The 20,951-nt window shown below is 47.4% G+C and overlaps 1 protein-coding gene and 1 pseudogene across 1 annotated transcript; one reads left to right on the forward strand and one right to left on the reverse strand.

The window, feature by feature from the left end:
- The window catches only part of LOC112218021, a 32,250-nt pseudogene extending 15,576 nt beyond the window's left edge, over nucleotides 1-16,674 (reverse strand).
- Nucleotides 16,675-17,080: 406 nt separating this feature from the next.
- On the forward strand, nucleotides 17,081-20,624 carry pigh (phosphatidylinositol glycan anchor biosynthesis, class H). Its single transcript, XM_024378583.2, has 4 exons — nucleotides 17,081-17,617; nucleotides 18,063-18,272; nucleotides 18,565-18,648; nucleotides 19,895-20,624. The coding sequence occupies exons 1-4, from the start codon at nucleotides 17,414-17,416 to the stop codon at nucleotides 19,964-19,966; spliced, it is 570 nt and encodes a 189-aa protein (XP_024234351.1). The 5' UTR covers nucleotides 17,081-17,413; the 3' UTR covers nucleotides 19,967-20,624.
- Nucleotides 20,625-20,951: the final 327 nt, after the last annotated feature.

A 20,951-nucleotide genomic window follows, 5' to 3' on the forward strand; every position in this document is an offset into this window, starting at 1 on the left:
CCTCCTCTCTTGTTCTAACCCCAGGTCAGATGTGCTGTATCTCAGTCCTGACCACTGGGTCCTGGTTCCCTCCTCTCTTGTTCTAACCCCAGGTCAGATGTGCTGTATCTCAGTCCTGACCACTGGGTCCTGGTTCCCTCCTCTCTTGTTCTAACCCCAGGTCAGATGTGCTGTATCTCAGTCCTGACCACTGGGTCCTGGTTCCCTCCTCTCTTGTTCTAACCCCAGGTCAGATGTGCTGTATCTCAGTCCTGACCACTGGGTCCTGGTTCCCTCCTCTCTTGTTCTAACCCCAGGTCAGATGTGCTGTATCTCAGTCCTGACCACTGGGTCCTGGTTCCCTCCTCTCTTGTTCTAACCCCAGGTCAGATGTGCTGTATCTCAGTCCTGACCACTGGGTCCTGGTTCCCTCCTCTCTTGTTCTAACCCCAGGTCAGATGTGCTGTATCTCAGTCCTGACCACTGGGTCCTGGTTCCCTCCTCTCTTGTTCTAACCCCAGGTCAGATGTGCTGTATCTCAGTCCTGACCACTGGGTCCTGGTTCCCTCCTCTCTTGTTCTAACCCCAGGTCAGATGTGCTGTATCTCAGTCCTGACCACTGGGTCCTGGTTCCCTCCTCTCTTGTTCTAACCCCAGGTCAGATGTGCTGTATCTCAGTCCTGACCACTGGGTCCTGGTTCCCTCCTCTCTTGTTCTTACCCCAGGTCAGATGTGCTGTATCTCAGTCCTGACCACTGGGTCCTGGTTCCCTCCTCTCTTGTTCTAACCCCAGGTCAGATGTGCTGTATCTCAGTCCTGACCACTGGGTCCTGGTTCCCTCCTCTCTTCTTCTAACCCCAGGTCAGATGTGCTGTATCTCAGTCCTGACCACTGGGTCCTGGTTCCCTCCTCTCTTGTTCTAACCCCAGGTCAGATGTGCTGTATCTCAGTCCTGACCACTGGGTCCTGGTTCCCTCCTCTCTTGTTCTAACCCCAGGTCAGATGTGCTGTATCTCAGTCCTGACCACTGGGTCCTGGTTCCCTCCTCTCTTGTTCTAACCCCAGGTCAGATGTGCTGTATCTCAGTCCTGACCACTGGGTCCTGGTTCCCTCCTCTCTTGTTCTAACCCCAGGTCAGATGTGCTGTATCTCAGTCCTGACCACTGGGTCCTGGTTCCCTCCTCTCTTGTTCTAACCCCAGGTCAGATGTGCTGTATCTCAGTCCTGACCACTGGGTCCTGGTTCCCTCCTCTCTTGTTCTAACCCCAGGTCAGATGTGCTGTATCTCAGTCCTGACCACTGGGTCCTGGTTCCCTCCTCTCTTGTTCTAACCCCAGGTCAGATGTGCTGTATCTCAGTCCTGACCACTGGGTCCTGGTTCCCTCCTCTCTTCTTCTAACCCCAGGTCAGATGTGCTGTATCTCAGTCCTGACCACTGGGTCCTGGTTCCCTCCTCTCTTGTTCTAACCCCAGGTCAGATGTGCTGTATCTCAGTCCTGACCACTGGGTCCTGGTTCCCTCCTCTCTTGTTCTAACCCCAGGTCAGATGTGCTGTATCTCAGTCCTGACCACTGGGTCCTGGTTCCCTCCTCTCTTGTTCTAACCCCAGGTCAGATGTGCTGTATCTCAGTCCTGACCACTGGGTCCTGGTTCCCTCCTCTCTTGTTCTAACCCCAGGTCAGATGTGCTGTATCTCAGTCCTGACCACTGGGTCCTGGTTCCCTCATCTCTTGTTCTAACCCCAGGTCAGATGTGCTGTATCTCAGTCCTGACCACTGGGTCCTGGTTCCCTCCTCTCTTGTTCTAACCCCAGGTCAGATGTGCTGTATCTCAGTCCTGACCACTGGGTCCTGGTTCCCTCCTCTCTTGTTCTAACCCCAGGTCAGATGTGCTGTATCTCAGTCCTGACCACTGGGTCCTGGTTCCCTCCTCTCTTGTTCTAACCCCAGGTCAGATGTGCTGTATCTCAGTCCTGACCACTGGGTCCTGGTTCCCTCCTCTCTTGTTCTAACCCCAGGTCAGATGTGCTGTATCTCAGTCCTGACCACTGGGTCCTGGTTCCCTCCTCTCTTGTTCTAACCCCAGGTCAGATGTGCTGTATCTCAGTCCTGACCACTGGGTCCTGGTTCCCTCCTCTCTTGTTCTAACCCCAGGTCAGATGTGCTGTATCTCAGTCCTGACCACTGGGTCCTGGTTCCCTCCTCTCTTGTTCTAACCCCAGGTGCTGTATCTCAGTCCTGACCACTGGGTCCTGGTTCCCTCCTCTCTTGTTCTAACCCCAGGTCAGATGTGCTGTATCTCAGTCCTGACCACTGGGTCCTGGTTCCCTCCTCTCTTGTTCTAACCCCAGGTCAGATGTGCTGTATCTCAGTCCTGACCACTGGGTCCTGGTTCCCTCCTCTCTTCTTCTTAGCCCAGGTGCTGTATCTCAGTCCTGACCACTGGGTCCTGGTTCCCTCCTCTCTTGTTCTAACCCCAGGTCAGATGTGCTGTATCTCAGTCCTGACCACTGGGTCCTGGTTCCCTCCTCTCTTGTTCTAACCCCAGGTCAGATGTGCTGTATCTCAGTCCTGACCACTGGGTCCTGGTTCCCTCCTCTCTTCTTCTAACCCCAGGTCAGATGTGCTGTATCTCAGTCCTGACCACTGGGTCCTGGTTCCCTCCTCTCTTGTTCTAACCCCAGGTCAGATGTGCTGTATCTCAGTCCTGACCACTGGGTCCTGGTTCCCTCCTCTCTTGTTCTAACCCCAGGTCAGATGTGCTGTATCTCAGTCCTGACCACTGGGTCCTGGTTCCCTCCTCTCTTGTTCTAACCCCAGGTCAGATGTGCTGTATCTCAGTCCTGACCACTGGGTCCTGGTTCCCTCCTCTCTTGTTCTAACCCCAGGTCAGATGTGCTGTATCTCAGTCCTGACCACTGGGTCCTGGTTCCCTCCTCTCTTGTTCTAACCCCAGGTCAGATGTGCTGTATCTCAGTCCTGACCACTGGGTCCTGGTTCCCTCCTCTCTTGTTCTTAGCCCAGGTCAGATGTGCTGTATCTCAGTCCTGACCACTGGGTCCTGGTTCCCTCCTCTCTTCTTCTAACCCCAGGTCAGATGTGCTGTATCTCAGTCCTGACCACTGGGTCCTGGTTCCCTCCTCTCTTCTTCTAACCCCAGGTCAGATGTGCTGTATCTCAGTCCTGACCACTGGGTCCTGGTTCCCTCCTCTCTTGTTCTAACCCCAGGTCAGATGTGCTGTATCTCAGTCCTGACCACTGGGTCCTGGTTCCCTCCTCTCTTGTTCTAACCCCAGGTCAGATGTGCTGTATCTCAGTCCTGACCACTGGGTCCTGGTTCCCTCCTCTCTTGTTCTAACCCCAGGTCAGATGTGCTGTATCTCAGTCCTGACCACTGGGTCCTGGTTCCCTCCTCTCTTGTTCTAACCCCAGGTCAGATGTGCTGTATCTCAGTCCTGACCACTGGGTCCTGGTTCCCTCCTCTCTTGTTCTAACCCCAGGTCAGATGTGCTGTATCTCAGTCCTGACCACTGGGTCCTGGTTCCCTCCTCTCTTGTTCTAACCCCAGGTCAGATGTGCTGTATCTCAGTCCTGACCACTGGGTCCTGGTTCCCTCCTCTCTTGTTCTAACCCCAGGTCAGATGTGCTGTATCTCAGTCCTGACCACTGGGTCCTGGTTCCCTCCTCTCTTCTTCTAACCCCAGGTCAGATGTGCTGTATCTCAGTCCTGACCACTGGGTCCTGGTTCCCTCCTCTCTTGTTCTAACCCCAGGTCAGATGTGCTGTATCTCAGTCCTGACCACTGGGTCCTGGTTCCCTCCTCTCTTGTTCTAACCCCAGGTCAGATGTGCTGTATCTCAGTCCTGACCACTGGGTCCTGGTTCCCTCCTCTCTTGTTCTAACCCCAGGTCAGATGTGCTGTATCTCAGTCCTGACCACTGGGTCCTGGTTCCCTCCTCTCTTGTTCTAACCCCAGGTCAGATGTGCTGTATCTCAGTCCTGACCACTGGGTCCTGGTTCCCTCATCTCTTGTTCTAACCCCAGGTCAGATGTGCTGTATCTCAGTCCTGACCACTGGGTCCTGGTTCCCTCCTCTCTTGTTCTAACCCCAGGTCAGATGTGCTGTATCTCAGTCCTGACCACTGGGTCCTGGTTCCCTCCTCTCTTGTTCTAACCCCAGGTCAGATGTGCTGTATCTCAGTCCTGACCACTGGGTCCTGGTTCCCTCCTCTCTTGTTCTAACCCCAGGTCAGATGTGCTGTATCTCAGTCCTGACCACTGGGTCCTGGTTCCCTCCTCTCTTGTTCTAACCCCAGGTCAGATGTGCTGTATCTCAGTCCTGACCACTGGGTCCTGGTTCCCTCCTCTCTTGTTCTAACCCCAGGTCAGATGTGCTGTATCTCAGTCCTGACCACTGGGTCCTGGTTCCCTCCTCTCTTGTTCTAACCCCAGGTCAGATGTGCTGTATCTCAGTCCTGACCACTGGGTCCTGGTTCCCTCCTCTCTTGTTCTAACCCCAGGTCAGATGTGCTGTATCTCAGTCCTGACCACTGGGTCCTGGTTCCCTCCTCTCTTCTTCTAACCCCAGGTCAGATGTGCTGTATCTCAGTCCTGACCACTGGGTCCTGGTTCCCTCCTCTCTTGTTCTAACCCCAGGTCAGATGTGCTGTATCTCAGTCCTGACCACTGGGTCCTGGTTCCCTCCTCTCTTCTTCTAACCCCAGGTCAGATGTGCTGTATCTCAGTCCTGACCACTGGGTCCTGGTTCCCTCCTCTCTTCTTCTTTATTAAATTGTATTTCTTAAAGGGTGTAGATCATCTTTAATAATGCAGATAGATTACATTTTCTTTGTAAATATACACAGTACCAGTCAAAATATTGACCAAGGAGAGTGATGGAGCTGGTTGAGAGAATGCCAAAGAGTGTCAAAAGCTGTCATCAAGGCAAAGGGTGGCTACTTTGAAGAATCTAAAATATATTGTGATTTGTTTAACACTTTTTTGGTTACTTCATGATTCCAAGTGTTATTTCATAGTCTCCACATCTTCACTATTATCTGAGCTTTTGGTTGTTTGCAGGTGAAGGGTGGAGTGTGTGTCCGTATATATATATATACACACACACACACACACACACACACACACACACAGTGGGGCAAAAAAGTATTTAGTCAGCCACAAATTGTGCAAGTTCTCCCACTTAAAAAGATGCGAGAGTCCTGTAATTTTCATCATAGGTACACTTCAACTATGACAGACAAAATGAGGGGAAAAAAATCCAGAAAATCACATTGTAGGATTTTTAATTAATTAATTTGCATATTATGGTGGAAAATAAGTATTTGGTCAATAACAAAAGTTGGGACTCTATCACATACCTGTAAACAATACCACCACTACTTTAGTTTAAAAAGTTTGGACACACCTACTCATTCAAGGGTTTTTCTTTATTTTTACTATTTTCTACATTGTAGAATAATAGTGAAGACATCAAAACTATGAAATAACACATATGGAATCATGTAGTAACCAAAAAAGTGGTAAACAAATCAAAATATATTTTATATTTGAGATTCTTCAAAATATCCACCCTTTGTCTTGATGACAGTTTTGCACACCCGGTGTGCATCCCAAATGGCACCCTATTCCCCATGTAGTGCACTACTTTCTGATTGACCAGTTGACCAGTAACTCACCCAGACCAGGCATAGATGGCCAGAGCAAACCAGGGAGACTCAGAGGAGGCTGTCGTCTTGGGAATCACAATCACCTCCATCCCTCCCTCACAGCACGCCTGAGTAGCAGAGTACAGACGTTGAGATCAGAGGAATAACTAGTGTGTGTGTTTATGTGTGTATTCCTACCTTACAAGTGTAGATACGGTTGTCATACTGAGCAGAGTAGCGACAGCGGTGTTTAGCCTCCTGGTCCACTTCCTTCTTCAGGTGGTTCATACAGCCAGACCTGACAGGAAGAGGGATAGTACACATTGAATACATTGAGGAGAATAAGTAACTAAAAAGCAGCATTCCCCAAGAGAGGATGGCTTTCACTTTAGCAGTAATAAATTCATGAACTTCTTTGAGGAAAAGATCATGATCATTAGAAAGCAAAATACGGACTCCTCTTTAAATCTGAGTATTCCTCCAAAGCTCAGTTGTCCTGAGTCTGCACAACTCTGCCAGGACCTAGGATCAAGAGAGACGCTCAAGTGTTTTAGTACTATATCTCTTGACACATTGATGAAAATAATCAGGGCCTCTAAACCTTCAAGCTGCATACTGGACCCTATTCCAACTAAACTACTGAAAGAGCTGCTTCCTGTGCTTGGCCCTCCTATGTTGAACATAATAAACGCCTCTCTATCCACCGGATGTGTACCAAACTCACTAAAAGTGGCAGTAATAAAGCCTCTCTTGAAAAAGCCAAACCTTGACCCAGAAAATATAAAAAATGATCAGCCTATATCGAATCTCCCATTCCTCTCAAAATACAATTTAAAAGCTGTTGCACAGCAACTCACTGCCTTCCTGAAGACAAACAATTTATACGAAATGCTTCAGTCTGGATTTAGACCCCATCATAGCACTGAGACTGCACTTGTGAAGGTAGTACATTTGAACTGTGTCAGACCAAGGCTCTGCATCTGTCCTCGTTCTCCTAGACCTTACTGCTGCTTTAGATACCATCAACACATTCTTTTGGAGAGATTGGACATCCAAATCGGTCTACACAGACAAGTTCTGGCCTGGTTTAGACCTTATCTGTCAGAAAGATTACAAAATGTTAACTTTCACTGCTATGCGGACGACACACAGCTGTACATTTCGATGAAACATGGTGAAGCCCCAAAATTGCCCTCCCTGGAAGCCTGTGTTTCAGACATAAGGAAAAGGAGGGCGGCAAATGTTTGACTTTTAACTCTGAAAAAACAGAGATGCTTGTTTTCGGTCCCAAGAGAGAGATCTTCTGTTGGATCTGACAATTAATCTTGATGGTTGTACAGTCAACTCAAATAAAATTGTGATGGACCTCGGTGTTACTCTGGACCCTGATCTCTCTTTTGATGAACAAAAAGAGAATATTTCAAGGACAGATTTTTTTCTATCTTCGTAACATTGCAAAAATCAGAAACTTTACGTCCTAAAATTATGCAAAAAAATGTATCCATGCATTTGTCACTTCTAGATTAGACCACTGCAATGCTCTACTTTCCAGCTACCAGGACAAAGCACTAAATAAACTTCAGTTGGTGCTAAATACGGCTGCTAGAATCCTGACTAGAACCAAAATATTTGATCATATTACTCCAGTGCTAGCCTCTCTACACTGGCTTCCTGTTAAGGCAAGTGCTGATTTTAAGGTTTTACTGCTGACCTACAAAGCATTACATGGGCTTGCTCCTACCTATCTTTCCGATTTGGTCTTACCGTACATACCTACACATACGCTACGGTCACAAGACGCAGGCCTCCTTACGGTCCCTAGAATTTCTAAGCAAACAGCTGGAGGCAGGGCTTTCTCCAATAGAGCTACATTTTTATGGAACGGTCTGCCTACCCATGTGAGAGACGCAGACTCTGTCTCAACCTTTAAGTCTTTATTGAAGACTCATCTCTTCAGTGGGTCATATGATTGAGTGTAGTCTGGCCCAGGAGTGGGAAGGTGAACGGAAAGGCTCTGGAGCAACGAACCGCCCTTGCTGTCTCTGCCTGGCCGGTTCCCCTCTTTCCACTGGGATTCTCTGCCTCTAACCCTGTTACAGGGGCTGAGTCACTGGCTTACTGGTGCTCTTCCATGCTCTCCCTAGGAGGGGGTTGAGTCACTGACGTGATCTTCCTGTCCGGGTTGGTCTGTTTTGGACTCTCTCTACCGCACCTGCTGTCTCTAACGCTGAATGATCGGCTATGAAAAGCCAGCTGACATTTACTCCTGAGGTGCTGACTTGCTGCACCCTCGACAACTACTGTGATTATTATTATTTGACCATGTTGGTCATTTATGAACATTTGAACATCTTGGCCATGTTCTGTTATAATCTCCACCCGGCACAGCCAGAAGAGGACTGGCCACCCCTCATAGCCTGGTTCCTCTCTAGGTTTCTTCCTAGGTTCTGGCCTTTCTAGGGAGTTTTTCCCAGCCACCGTGCTTCTACACCTGCATTGCTTGCTGTTTGGGGTTTTAGGCTGGGTTTCTGTACAGCACTTTTTTTTTTACATCAGCCGATGTCACAAGGGCTTTATAAATACATTTGATGGATTGATGATTGAATTACTATGTTATTACTGTGCTGTTCTTACAAACAGACCTGACAGGAAAAGGGTTAGTACACAGTGTTAAATCACTTTGTTATTACTGTACCAAAGTTGAAAGAAAGGCAGAGAAACAGTATGGCTGTAGAAAACAAGCATATTATTGTTCTATCCTGTTTGAGATGCTATGCGAGCAGGTGAAGAACTAACCCACTGTCACGGTTTTCTTCCGTCGAAGGAGAGGAGGACCAAAATGCAGCGTGGTTCGTGTTCACCATGTTTAATGAAAGACGATAACGTGAACAACTACACAAATACAAAATAACAAACGTGGCAAAACCCGAAACAGTCCTATCTGGTGCAGAGAACACAAAGACAGGAAACAACCACCCACAAACCCCCAACACAAAACAAGTTACCTAAATATGGTTCCCAATCAGAGACAATGACTAACACCTGCCTCTGATTGAGAACCATATCAGGCCAAACATAGAAACGGACAAACTAGACACACAACATAGAATGCCCACCCAGCTCACCTCCTGACCAACACTAAAACAAGGAAAACACATACGAACGATGGTCAGAACGTGACACCCACAGCTGAGACAGATACTGGAGCAGGTGAGGAACTAACCCACAGCTGAGACAGATACTGGAGCAGGTGAGGAACTAACCCACAGCTGAGACAGATATTGGATCAGGTGAGGAACTAACCCACAGCTGAGACAGATACTGGAGCAGGTGAAGAACTAACCCACAGCTGAGACAGATACTGGATCAGGTGAGGAACTAACCCACAGCTGAGACAGATACTGGATCAGGAGAAGAACTGACCCACAGCTGAGGCAGATACTGGAGCAGGTGAAGAACTAACCCACAGCTGAGACAGATATGGAGCAGGTGAAGATCTAACCCACAGCTGAGACAGAACTGGAGCCCCCACAGCTGAGGCAGATACTGGAGCAGGTGAAGATCTAACCCACAGCTGAGACAGATACTGGAGCAGGTGAAGATCTAACCCACAGCTGAGACAGATACTGGAGCAGGTGAAGATCTAACCCACAGCTGAGACAGATACTGGAGCAGGTGAAGATCTAACCCACAGCTGAGACAGATACTGGAGCAGGTGAAGATATAACCCACAGCTGAGACAGATACTGGAGCAGGTGAGGAACTAACCCACAGCTGAGACAGATACTGGAGCAGGTGAAGTATTCATCAGGGAAGAAAGAGTTACTGGCCAGGTGCTCTTCTGGGATATCCCCACTGAAACGTTCACTCAGGGCCTAGAAGGGAGAGAGAGAGTAGAGAGAGAGAGCAGGGGAGATTAGAGAGAGGGAGAGCTTTGCAAAAGGTGTTGACAATGTCATTCATTGCTTACACACACACACACACACACACCAACCTGCAGGGATCTGTATATGATGCTTGCGGAACGTGGTGAGCGAGTAGTGTTGTTATCTAACTGTTGCTCCAGGCTCTACAGCAGACCACTAAAATCTGTCGGGGGGTTGTAGGTTCGAGTCCCGCGATACTGGATGGAGCTGAAGGCCTCGGGAAACATACCCAACTTCCTGAAACGCTCCTGGAGCAGACGCTCTGCAGACTCTGATGGGTTGTCTGGAGAGAGGGGGAGCGAGATGTAGAGAAGAGAGGGAGAGAGAGGTGTAGAGGGGAGAGAGAGAGAGAGAGAAAGAGATGTAGAGAAGAGAGGGAGAAAGAGATGTAGAGGAGAGAGGGGAAGAGAGAGATGTAGAGGAGAGAGAGAGAGAGAGATGTAGAGGAGAGAGAGAGAGAGAGATGTAGAGGAGAGAGAGAGAGATGTAGAGGAGAGAGAGAGAGAGATGTAGAGGAGAGAGAGAGAGAGAGATGTAGAGGAGAGAGAGAGAGAGAGAGAGAGAGAGAGAGATGTAGAGGAGAGAGAGAGATGTAGAGGAGAGAGAGAGAGAGATGTAGAGGAGAGAGAGATGTAGAGAGAGAGAGAGAGAGAGATGTAGAGGAGAGAGAGAGAGGAGAGAGAGAGATGTAGAGGAGAGAGAGAGAGAGAGAGAGAGAGAGAGAGAGATGTAGAGGAGAGAGAGAGAGAGAGCAAGAGAGAGAGGGATGTAGAGGAGAGAGAGAGAGAAGTGGATGAAGAAGAGAAAAGAGGGGAAGACAGTCTTGATGTTAGAGAGTGATGATTGTAAGTAGAGGTGATTGGACTAGGCTATGACAAGTTATTTCCACTTTCTAAACTGAAAACTGAATTGAGGGTAATCCTGCTATGGCCTCTATCTCTGTCTCAACCCCTGACCCTCAACCTGAACCCAGCTGTTTGTATGTCTCAACCCCTGACCCTGTCCCCCAACCTGAACCCAGCTGTTTGTCTGTCTCAACCCCTGATCCTGTCCCACAACCTGAACCCAGCTGTTTGTCTGTCTGACACTGTCCCCCAACTGACCCAGCTGTTTGTCCCCCCTGACCCTGTCCCCCAACCTGAACCCAGCTGTTTGTCTGTCTGACCCCTGACCCTGTCCCCCAACCTGAACCCAGCTGTTTGTCTGACCCTGTCCCCCAACCTGAACCCAGCTGTTTGTCTATCTGACGCCTAACCCTGTCCCCCAACCTGAACCCAGCTGTTTGTGTTCTTGTCAACTTCATTGACATGACAGCACAAACAGACTGGCACTCAGGCTAAGCCAACCAGAAGCACCTACCTGAGCCCAGTAGCTTGGTGTGGACGGTCTCATGGAAGATAATAAGAGCTGGTCCCAGAGTGGACAGAGGGACGTCCAGGCCACACCGGGCCGTAGTAGCCTTCAGCTCCCTGGTGAAGTGCTTCAGATAGGCTTCCGAAGCATCACCTAGGAGCTTGAACAGGTCGTCGTGGAGACGGTCGGCATGGGTACGGTAGATAATGAGGTCGGAGACGGCAAGGACTTTGAGGAGCAGCTGGGTACGCTGGCCCTGATTGGATCCTAGGTGGGAACCGAGGAAGGTGAAGTGTTAGTAGATGTCTGCTGACTGGTTAGTGCTCCCAATGTGGTCATCATCAAAAGCCTTTAGGCATTCCCCTCGACAGACAGACAGACAGCATTCCCCTCGACAGACAGACAACATTCCCCTCGACAGACAGACAGACAGACAGCATTCCCCCGACAGACAGACAGACAGCATTCCCCCGATCAGACAGACAGACAGCATTCCCCTCGACAGACAGACAGCATTCCCCCGACAGACAGACAGCATTCCCCTCGACAGACAGACAGCATTCCCTCGACAGACAGACAGACAGACAGCATTCCCTCGACAGACAGACAGACAGACAGCATTCCCCTCGACAGACAGACAGCATTCCCCTCGACAGACAGACAGACAGCATTCCCCTCAGACAGACAGACAGCATTCCCCTCAGACAGACAAGTGGTACTCTAGCCTAGTCTTTTGCTACAGCAAGGTTTTGACCAATCAGATGTCAGTCGAAGCCTTGCTGTTGTTTCTAGCTACCATCAGTGTATCTCCAGCTCCTGCTTCACATTTAGTCATGTTTAACTCTGTAACTGCCCCCAGCAGTCCCTCTGTGTCGATCACCACAACCCTGTGGATGGGGTCCATGGCAGCCCAGACCCTCACGGTGCAGGACTCCTGGGTGGGGGATGTCTGGATCACCTCTCGCCCCAGGAAGAAGGTGTGATTCAGGGCGTGGGACTTCCCCTCCCCCATGTTTCCAAAGATAGACACGACCTTGAGGAGTTCCTCTAGCCTGCAGTCCAGCCGGCTCACAAAGTCTTCCTCGTCCTTTAACTAGAGATTCAATACAACAGAGGTCAGTCTGTGGTGAAGTACTTTCCTCAACCAAACAGAGTATCGGTCTAGCCTGGTCCCAGATCTGTTGTCTCCTTCTATAGCCTGGTCCCAGATCTGTTGTCTCCTTCTATAGCCTGGTCCCAGATCTGTTGTCTCCTTCTATAGCCTGGTCCCAGATCTGTTGTCTCCTTCTATAGCCTGGTCCCAGATCTGTTGTCTCCTTCTATAGCCTGGTCCCAGATCTGTTGTCTCCTTCTATAGCCTGGTCCCAGATCTGTTTGTGCGCTTGCCAGCTCCATTGTTCATTGACATGTCAATGACTAACAAGGAGTTGGCATGATTGCACAAAGATTGACACTCACACGATTATTGGTCTTCTTAACCAATATTTTCTTGTGCAGCGGGCAGTCCTCCAATCTGAATCGAAGGAGGATTATTTAAGATATTTCTCCTTGGAGTTACAGATGGTCAAATTGCAAACTGCCTTATACCCATCATCCAATCTTTTCAGATATACACAAGTTCCTAGTGATTAGTGTCTACAGTGAGGGGGTTGATTAGTGTCTACAGTGAGGGGGTTGATTAGTGTCTACAGTGAGGGGTTGATTAGTGTCTACAGTGAGGGGTTGATTAGAGTCTACAGTGAGGGGGTTGATTAGTGTCTACAGTGAGGGGTTGATTAGTGTCTACAGTGAGGGGGTTGATTAGTGTCTACAGTGAGGGGTTGATTAGTGTCTACAGTGAGGGGGTTGATTAGTGTCTTCTAGTGAGGGGGTGATTAGTGTCTACAGTGAGGGGGTTGATTAGTCTCCAGTGAGGGGGTTGATTAGTGTCCCAGTGAGGGGGTTGATTAGTGTCTACAGTGAGGGGGTTGATTAGAGTCTACAGTGAGGGGTTGATTAGTGTCTACAGTGAGGGGGGTTGATTAGTGTCTACAGTGAGGGGGTTGATTAGTGTCTACAGTGAGGGGGTGATTAGTGTCTACAGTGAGGGGGTTGATTAGTGTCTACAGTGAGGGGTTGATTAGAGTCTACAGTGAGGGGTTGATTAGTGTCTACAGTGAGGGGTTGATTAGTGTCTACAGTGAGGGGGTTGATTAGTGTCTACAGTGAGGGGTTGATTAGTGTCTACAGTGAGGGGGTTGATTAGTGTCTACAGTGAGGGGTTGATTAGTGTCTACAGTGAGGGGGTTGATTAGTGTCTACAGTGAGGGGGTTGATTAGAGTCTACAGTGAGGGGGTTGATTAGTGTCTACAGTGAGGGGGTTGATTAGTGTCTACAGTGAGGGGGGGTTGATTAGAGTCTACAGTGAGGGGTTGATTAGTGTCTACAGTGAGGGGGTTGATTAGTGTCTACAGTGAGGGGGTTGATTAGTGTCTACAGTGAGGGGTTGATTAGTGTCTACAGTGAGGGGTTGATTAGTGTCTACAGTGAGGGGGTTGATTAGTGTCTACAGTGAGGGGGTTGATTAGAGTCTACAGTGAGGGGGTTGATTAGTGTCTACAGTGAGGGGTTGATTAGTGTCTACAGTGAGGGGGTTGATTAGAGTCTACAGTGAGGGGGTTGATTAGTGTCTACAGTGAGGGGGTTGATTAGTGTCTACAGTGAGGGGTTGATTAGTGTCTACAGTGAGGGGTTGATTAGTGTCTACAGTGAGGGGTTGATTAGAGTCTACAGTGAGGGGTTGATTAGTGTCTACAGTGAGGGGGTTGATTAGTGTCTACAGTGAGGGGTTGATTAGTGTCTACAGTGAGGGGGTTGATTAGTGTCTACAGTGAGGGGGTTGATTAGTGTCTACAGTGAGGGGGTTGATTAGTGTCTACAGTGAGGGGGTTGATTAGTGTCTACAGTGAGGGGTTGATTAGAGTCTACAGTGAGGGGGTTGATTAGTGTCTACAGTGAGGGGTTGATTAGTGTCTACAGTGAGGGGGTTGATTAGAGTCTACAGTGAGGGGTTGATTAGTGTCTACAGTGAGGGGTTGATTAGTGTCTACAGTGAGGGGGTTGATTAGTGTCTACAGTGAGGGGTTGATTAGAGTCTACAGTGAGGGGGTTGATTAGAGTCTACAGTGAGGGGGTTGATTAGAGTCTACAGTGAGGGGGTTGATTAGAGTCTACAGTGAGGGGGTTGACTAGTGTCTACAGTGGGGGGTTGATTAGTGTCTACAGTGAGGGGGTTGATTAGTGTCTACAGTGAGGGGGTTGATTAGTGTCTACAGTCTTGATTAGAGTCTACAGTGAGGGGGTTGACTAGTGTCTACAGTGGGGGGTTGATTAGTGTCTACAGTGAGGGGTTGATTAGAGTCTACAGTGAGGGGTTGATTAGTGTCTACAGTGAGGGGTTGATTAGAGTCTACAGTGAGGGGTTGATTAGAGTCTACAGTGAGGGGTTGATTAGTGTCTACAGTGAGGGGGTTGATTAGAGTCTACAGTGAGGGGTTGATTAGTGTCTACAGTGAGGGGTTGATTAGAGTCTACAGTGAGGGGGTTGATTAGTGTCTACAGTGAGGGGTTGATTAGTGTCTACAGTGAGGGGGTTGACTAGTGTCTACAGTGAGGGGGTTGATTAGTGTCTACAGTGAGGGGTTGATTAGTGTCTACAGTGAGGGGGTTGATTAGTGTCTACAGTGAGGGGGTTGATTAGTGTCTACAGTGAGGGGGTTGATTAGTGTCTACAGTGAGGGGTTGATTAGAGTCTACAGTGAGGGGTTGATTAGTGTCTACAGTGAGGGGGGTTGATTAGTGTCTACAGAGGGGGTTGATTAGTGTCTACAGTGAGGGGGTTGATTAGTGTCTACAGTGAGGGGTTGATTAGTGTCTACAGTGAGGGGGTTGATTAGTGTCTACAGTGAGGGGTTGATTAGAGTCTACAGTGAGGGGTTGATTAGTGTCTACAGTGAGGGGTTGATTAGTGTCTACAGTGAGGGGGTTGATTAGTGTCTACAGTGAGGGGGTTGATTAGAGTCTACAGTGAGGGGGTTGATTAGTGTCTACAGTGAGGGGGTTGATTAGTGTCTACAGTGAGGGGGTTGATTAGTGTCTACAGTGAGGGGGTTGATTAGTGTCTACAGTGAGGGGTTGATTAGAGTCTACAGTGAGGGGGTTGATTAGTGTCTACAGTGAGGGGGTTGATTAGTGTCTACAGTGAGGGGGTTGATTATGTCTACAGTAGGGGGTTGATTAGTGTCTACAGTGAGGGGGTTGATTAGTGTCTACAGTGAGGGGTTGACTAGTGTCTACAGTGAGGGGGTTGATTAGTGTCTACAGTGAGGGGGTTGATTAGAGTCTACAGTGAGGGGGTTGATTAGAGTCTACAGTGAGGGGGTTGATTAGTGTCTACAGTGAGGGGTTGATTAGTGTCTACAGTGAGGGGGTTGATTAGAGTCTACAGTGAGGGGGTTGATTAGTGTCTACAGTGAGGGGTTGATTAGAGTCTACAGTGAGGGGGTTGATTAGAGTCTACAGTGAGGGGGTTGATTAGAGTCTACAGTGAGGGGGTTGATTAGTGTCTACAGTGAGGGGGTTGATTAGTGTCTACAGTGAGGGGGTTGATTAGAGTCTACAGTGAGGGGGTTGATTAGTGTCTACAGTGAGGGGGTTGATTAGTGTCTACAGTGAGGGGTTGATTAGAGTCTACAGTGAGGGGTTGATTAGAGTCTACAGTGAGGGGTTGATTAGTGTCTACAGTGAGGGGTTGATTAGTGTCTACAGTGAGGGGTTGATTAGAGTCTACAGTGAGGGGTTGATTAGAGTCTACAGTGAGGGGGTTGATTAGAGTCTACAGTGAGGGGGTTGATTAGTGTCTACAGTGAGGGGGTTGAGTATGACTCTGTGTGGCCTGGTCAAACATAAGTACACTATAAAGGGAACAGGGTGCCATTTGGGATGCATTCAAGCACACAATATGTCACTCACCTGCATCTCCTCCTTCTCATCCACCAGTAAGAAGCTGCACACCTTCTCCAGTTTTGCTTTCAGGGCCTCCATCTCCCCTCCATCCCCAGCCTCCAGGCTACTATCCTGGGCTTTCACCGGAGGAGGGTAGAGGGTCACAGGTTGCTTCCTCTTGTTCACCCCACGGTGGCTCCGCTTCTGGCAGTCCAGAAGGACAAACTCTTACAGCCCTGGCAGCGCACCACTGCCCTCAGCCTGCCCCTGTTCACTCCAAAGCCGCGGTTGTCCCCTTTACAGGAGTCACAGAAAGGGACGTGTCCTGGGGCGATGCGTTCCTGACGATGGAGCTCTACCTCGCAGAGGACGCACTGCAGGCTGTCGCACTCGTGTCGCATTCGCATCGCATTAGCTCTCCTGACACACCAGGATGGTGTTGATCCCTTTATCTACAGACGGACCTTGACCACTCATAATTAACACTTCGGTGTGGTACTGCTAACAAGTGCGCCTTTATGCCTATAATCTGTGCCTGAGGAACTGTTGCTGAAGAGTCGAAAACTACACTCGGGATAACGCTACCAGACTGATGTAGAATATGTTTATGGCTATAGTCTATAAGGTGTTAAAATATTTAAATGTTTTCTTCTTTAGTACGGGATGGTAGTAGTGCCTCTTCTATACTCCCCAAAAACACTTAGCAGATCAATTTTTAAAAATGAACTGTGACAGATCACTTATATATATATATATATATATATATATATATATATATATATATATATATATATATATATAAAAAGAAAACACTAACATATTTGTCAGTTACTCCACATCAACTGAACCAACCCATCAACAAAAGCCTTTTTCAAGCCAAAAATATGGCCCGAGCATAGTTTGCCAAGATATTTCCTAACCTAAACGTTTGTTCACCTTCTACACACAAAACAACGCAATACTCTTTTAATAAACAAACATGGTATGCAATGTCAATCACAAAGATACCGTTGTGTATACATATATCTCTCTTATAAGGATAATTTCGCTGCCCAACAGCTAGATGTGGTTCACAGTTTCATCAGCTGATCGGCTTGTTTTCATCCAGAGGTCAAACGTTATAGACCGTGAAGCATTCTGGGAAATGTAGTTGTTGTTTTGAATCGCCTACTTTCCCCACAATGCACCTCAAAGTTTGTAGCTTGCCAGTTCGGTCAAAGAGGTTTTCTCATCGATGTTGACCTAGTTTTGTGCAATTAATAGTCCATATTGAGAGCAAGTGCATTTCCGGATTCACGTATTTGCTGGCTTTGAAGTAAAACTAGTAACTTAGCGTATGAAAATATGTTAGTTAATGTTAATTGTTTTTAAATTGTTTATTCAGTCTCCACATTGTTAGCTATAAGCTAGTAAGCTGTCTTCTCACTTGGAGACGTTAGAGCTAGCCGACGTTAGCTAGACATCACTCCAGTTCCAGCTATTGATATTCAGTCATCTCTAGAGTTTATGCAGAACGGTGACCAGCATTACAGCATGGAAGATGAAACCTACACGGACATCGACGGCAAGGCCATCTCTCTGGAGTGTCAAAGTCACTCGGGTTTCTGCAGGGAGTTCACGGTTAGCTCGGCTAAAGTCTCCATAGGCAGAGTGATGGCTTACACTTGCGCCGTCTGGTTATCGGCCTACATCATATTCTTCGTCACTGAGGTAAGGAGACCAGGGTTTAGTCCCAAATGGCACCCTATTCGCTATACAGTCTAATAGTTTTGACCATGGCACCTGCGTCACTGGTCAACAATCCAGTTCCCGGGAAGCTACTGGGTGTGCAGGATTTTGTTCCAGCCCGACACTAACACATCTGATTCAACCAACTGCTCAGCGGGTGTTGTGTGGTTGTATCGGTGGTGTTAGTGCAGGTCTAGAACAAAAGCGTGCTCCTATAGCGCTTTAGGGCCAGTGTCGTTAACCCACTAAACTAGATGAATCATTTAATAATATAGCTACGTATTATTGTTGTTGTTGTGGTTCAATCAGTTCAATGCTGGTCTCTTCTCAAAGTCGCTGTATGTGGAGCACCCTGAGTCTACAGAGACATTAAAACTTTTTTATTTTTATTTTTTACTTCAGTGCCATTCTCTTCATCTCTCTCCAGAACACAGCCGTTCTCTCCAGTGCCATAATCATCACCCTGGTCGGTATGATGGTTCACATCCACTTTGTGAAGGTGGACCATGAGACGCTGCTCATCATTGGTTCTCTGGGTGTCCAGGTGTCTTCTAGCTACGCCTCCGGCAGGGAGTCTACAGACTTCATAGAGATGGGCAAGATCAAAGACATAGTAATTAATGAAGCTATTCACATGGTGAGGAAAATCAAAGACATAGTAATTAATGAAGCTATCCACATGGTGAGGAAATAGAAGGATACTGAGCTGATGAAGGTACATTTCCACAGTTGATTTGATCGTCACTAAAGGCGTTGACTGCTTCTCGTTCAGATGAAGTTCGATGGATCCTGCTATAACTTATCTTAACCGTTGATGATCGTAGGACAGTGAACAATGCATGACTGAAAGTCGCTTTGGATAAAATAGTCTGATAAATGGTATATACAGTATTATTATATAGTATCTTATGACGTTTTTTTTTCTTCAGCAAACAGTCATCTACTATCTTTGCATCCTCTTGAAGGACCCCTCAGATCCAGAGGCAGTGTCTAGCGTGGTCCCGCTGTTTCAGGTGAGCTTCGGGATCATTATGGATCTACCATACGGTTTAAAATGCATGTCTGTATCTAAATCAAATCAAGATTTATTTATACATCACATTTCGGACATGAAGTGAAATGTCCTGTGTTCTTCACATGAAGAACAGAAACGCAGAAAATAAAACCTTTGGATCTGATGTAGTTTTACTCTGTGTTGAAGCCTAACCCTGTGTGTTGAAGCCTAACCCTGTGTGTTGAAGCCTAACCCTGTGTGTTGAAGCCTAACCCTGTGTGTTGAAGCCTAACCCTGTGTGTTGAAGCCTAACCCTGTGTGTTGAAGCCTAACCCTGTGTGTTGAAGCCTAACCCTGTGTGTGTTGAAGCCTAACCCTGTGTGTTGTTGAAGCCTAACCCTGTGTGTTGAAGCCTAACCCTGTGTGTTGAAGCCTAACCCTGTGTGTGTGTGAAGCCTAACCCTGTGTGTTGAAGCCTAACCCTGTGTGGTGAAGCCTAACCCTGTGTGGCCTGAAGCCTAACCCTGTGTGTTGAAGCCTAACCCTGTGTGTTGAAGCCTAACCCTGTGTGTGTTGAAGCCTAACCCTGTGTGTTGAAGCCTAACCCTGTGTGTTGAAGCCTAACCCTGTGTGTTGAAGCCTAACCCTGTGTGTTGAAGCCTAACCCTGTGTGTTGAAGCCTAACCCTGTGTGTTGAAGCCTAACCCTGTGTGTTGAAGCCTAACCCTGTGTGTTGAAGCCTAACCCTGTGTGTTGAAGCCTAACCCTGTGTGTTGAAGCCTAACCCTGTGTGTTGAAGCCTAACCCTGTGTGTTGAAGCCTAACCCTGTGTGTTGAAGCCTAACCCTGTGTGTTGAAGCCTAACCCTGTGTGTTGAAGCCTAACCCTGTGTGTTGAAGCCTAACCCTGTGTGTTGAAGCCTAACCCTGTGTGTTGAAGCCTAACCCTGTGTGTTGAAGCCTAACCCTGTGTGTTGAAGCCTAACCCTGTGTGTGTGAAGCCTAACCCTGTGTGTTGAAGCCTAACCCTGTGTGTTGAAGCCTAACCCTGTGTGTTGAAGCCTAACCCTGTGTGTTGAAGCCTAACCCTGTGTGTTGAAGCCTAACCCTGTGTGTTGAAGCCTAACCCTGTGTGTTGAAGCCTAACCCTGTGTGTTGAAGCCTAACCCTGTGTGTTGAAGCCTAACCCTGTGTGTTGAAGCCGAAGCCTTTCTGACCTCTACATTCACCTGTCTGATTATAATTGACCTTTCATTCCTCTTTCAGAGCTCAAAACCAAGGCTGAACTGCCTGGTCAAAGTGTACAAGAGCTGCCAGGAGATTCTAGCTAAGTGCTGATGGTAATGATGTCATTTGGTAAACCGTCTGGGTGAACCACACTGACGTCATGTTGGAAAAGCACAGTCGCTGACATCACTGCATACCGACCCTTCAAACTACTGATTTCACCGCATACCAAGTCATGCAACATGTTTGGAATGTTTCTCTGATTGTGTTAACAATTCCCAATGGAAAGAAAAAAACAATAATAGGTGTATCATCAGTTATCTACTTTTTGTCTTTTTAAAAAAATATATATTTTCAGGTCATTTTCCACACACCAGTTTTTAGTAATGCAAGACAAGATCCATTAGGTCATCCCACTAAAATATACTATACTCTTAAGATTCTCAGTAAGAGAGTAGTTTATGAATGTAAGTCCTTATTTAGTGTTACCTAATGTTGTTATTTACTTCTATGTCTTAGAATCTACTTGGAACAGTGTTTACCTGGAACTATGTCCCTACTTGATAAGCTCGATAACTTTAAGGATTTCCTGTTGCAACTATGAATTTAGAAATAACCTCTTTTTTTTCTCCTTAGATGCAAATTTTTATATTATTATATATTTACAAATATTGTATTCCATTTGAAGAGTTAATAGTATTTATCATGTAATTTAAATAAGAATTTGTTCTTAAAACTGACTTGCCTAGTTAAATAAATAAAAATATTTAAAAAATGTGCTCTCACTAGCTGCTATTCTTTCCATCGCCAGTAGAGGGCAGGACCTACCACCTTTAACTCAAAACAGAACCATGTCCACCTGCCGCCATTGCTGTCGGCTAATGGGGATCCTACTGCTGCCATTATTTACTTGGACAGCCGGCAGTCCTGCAATAAGTTAAGCAATACCAATCGTAAAATCAGATTTTTAAACTTAACCTTAAACGCACTTCTTATCTTATGCCTAACCCTATATTTTTAAGACCCAAAAGCTATTTTTTGTTTGTTTCTGACATAGTGGCCTACAGCCAAATTATGCAGACGGTTGGTAAAGAAA

Source organism: Oncorhynchus tshawytscha, linkage group LG18, assembly GCF_018296145.1.
Source record: "Oncorhynchus tshawytscha isolate Ot180627B linkage group LG18, Otsh_v2.0, whole genome shotgun sequence".
Taxonomy (NCBI): domain Eukaryota; kingdom Metazoa; phylum Chordata; class Actinopteri; order Salmoniformes; family Salmonidae; genus Oncorhynchus; species Oncorhynchus tshawytscha.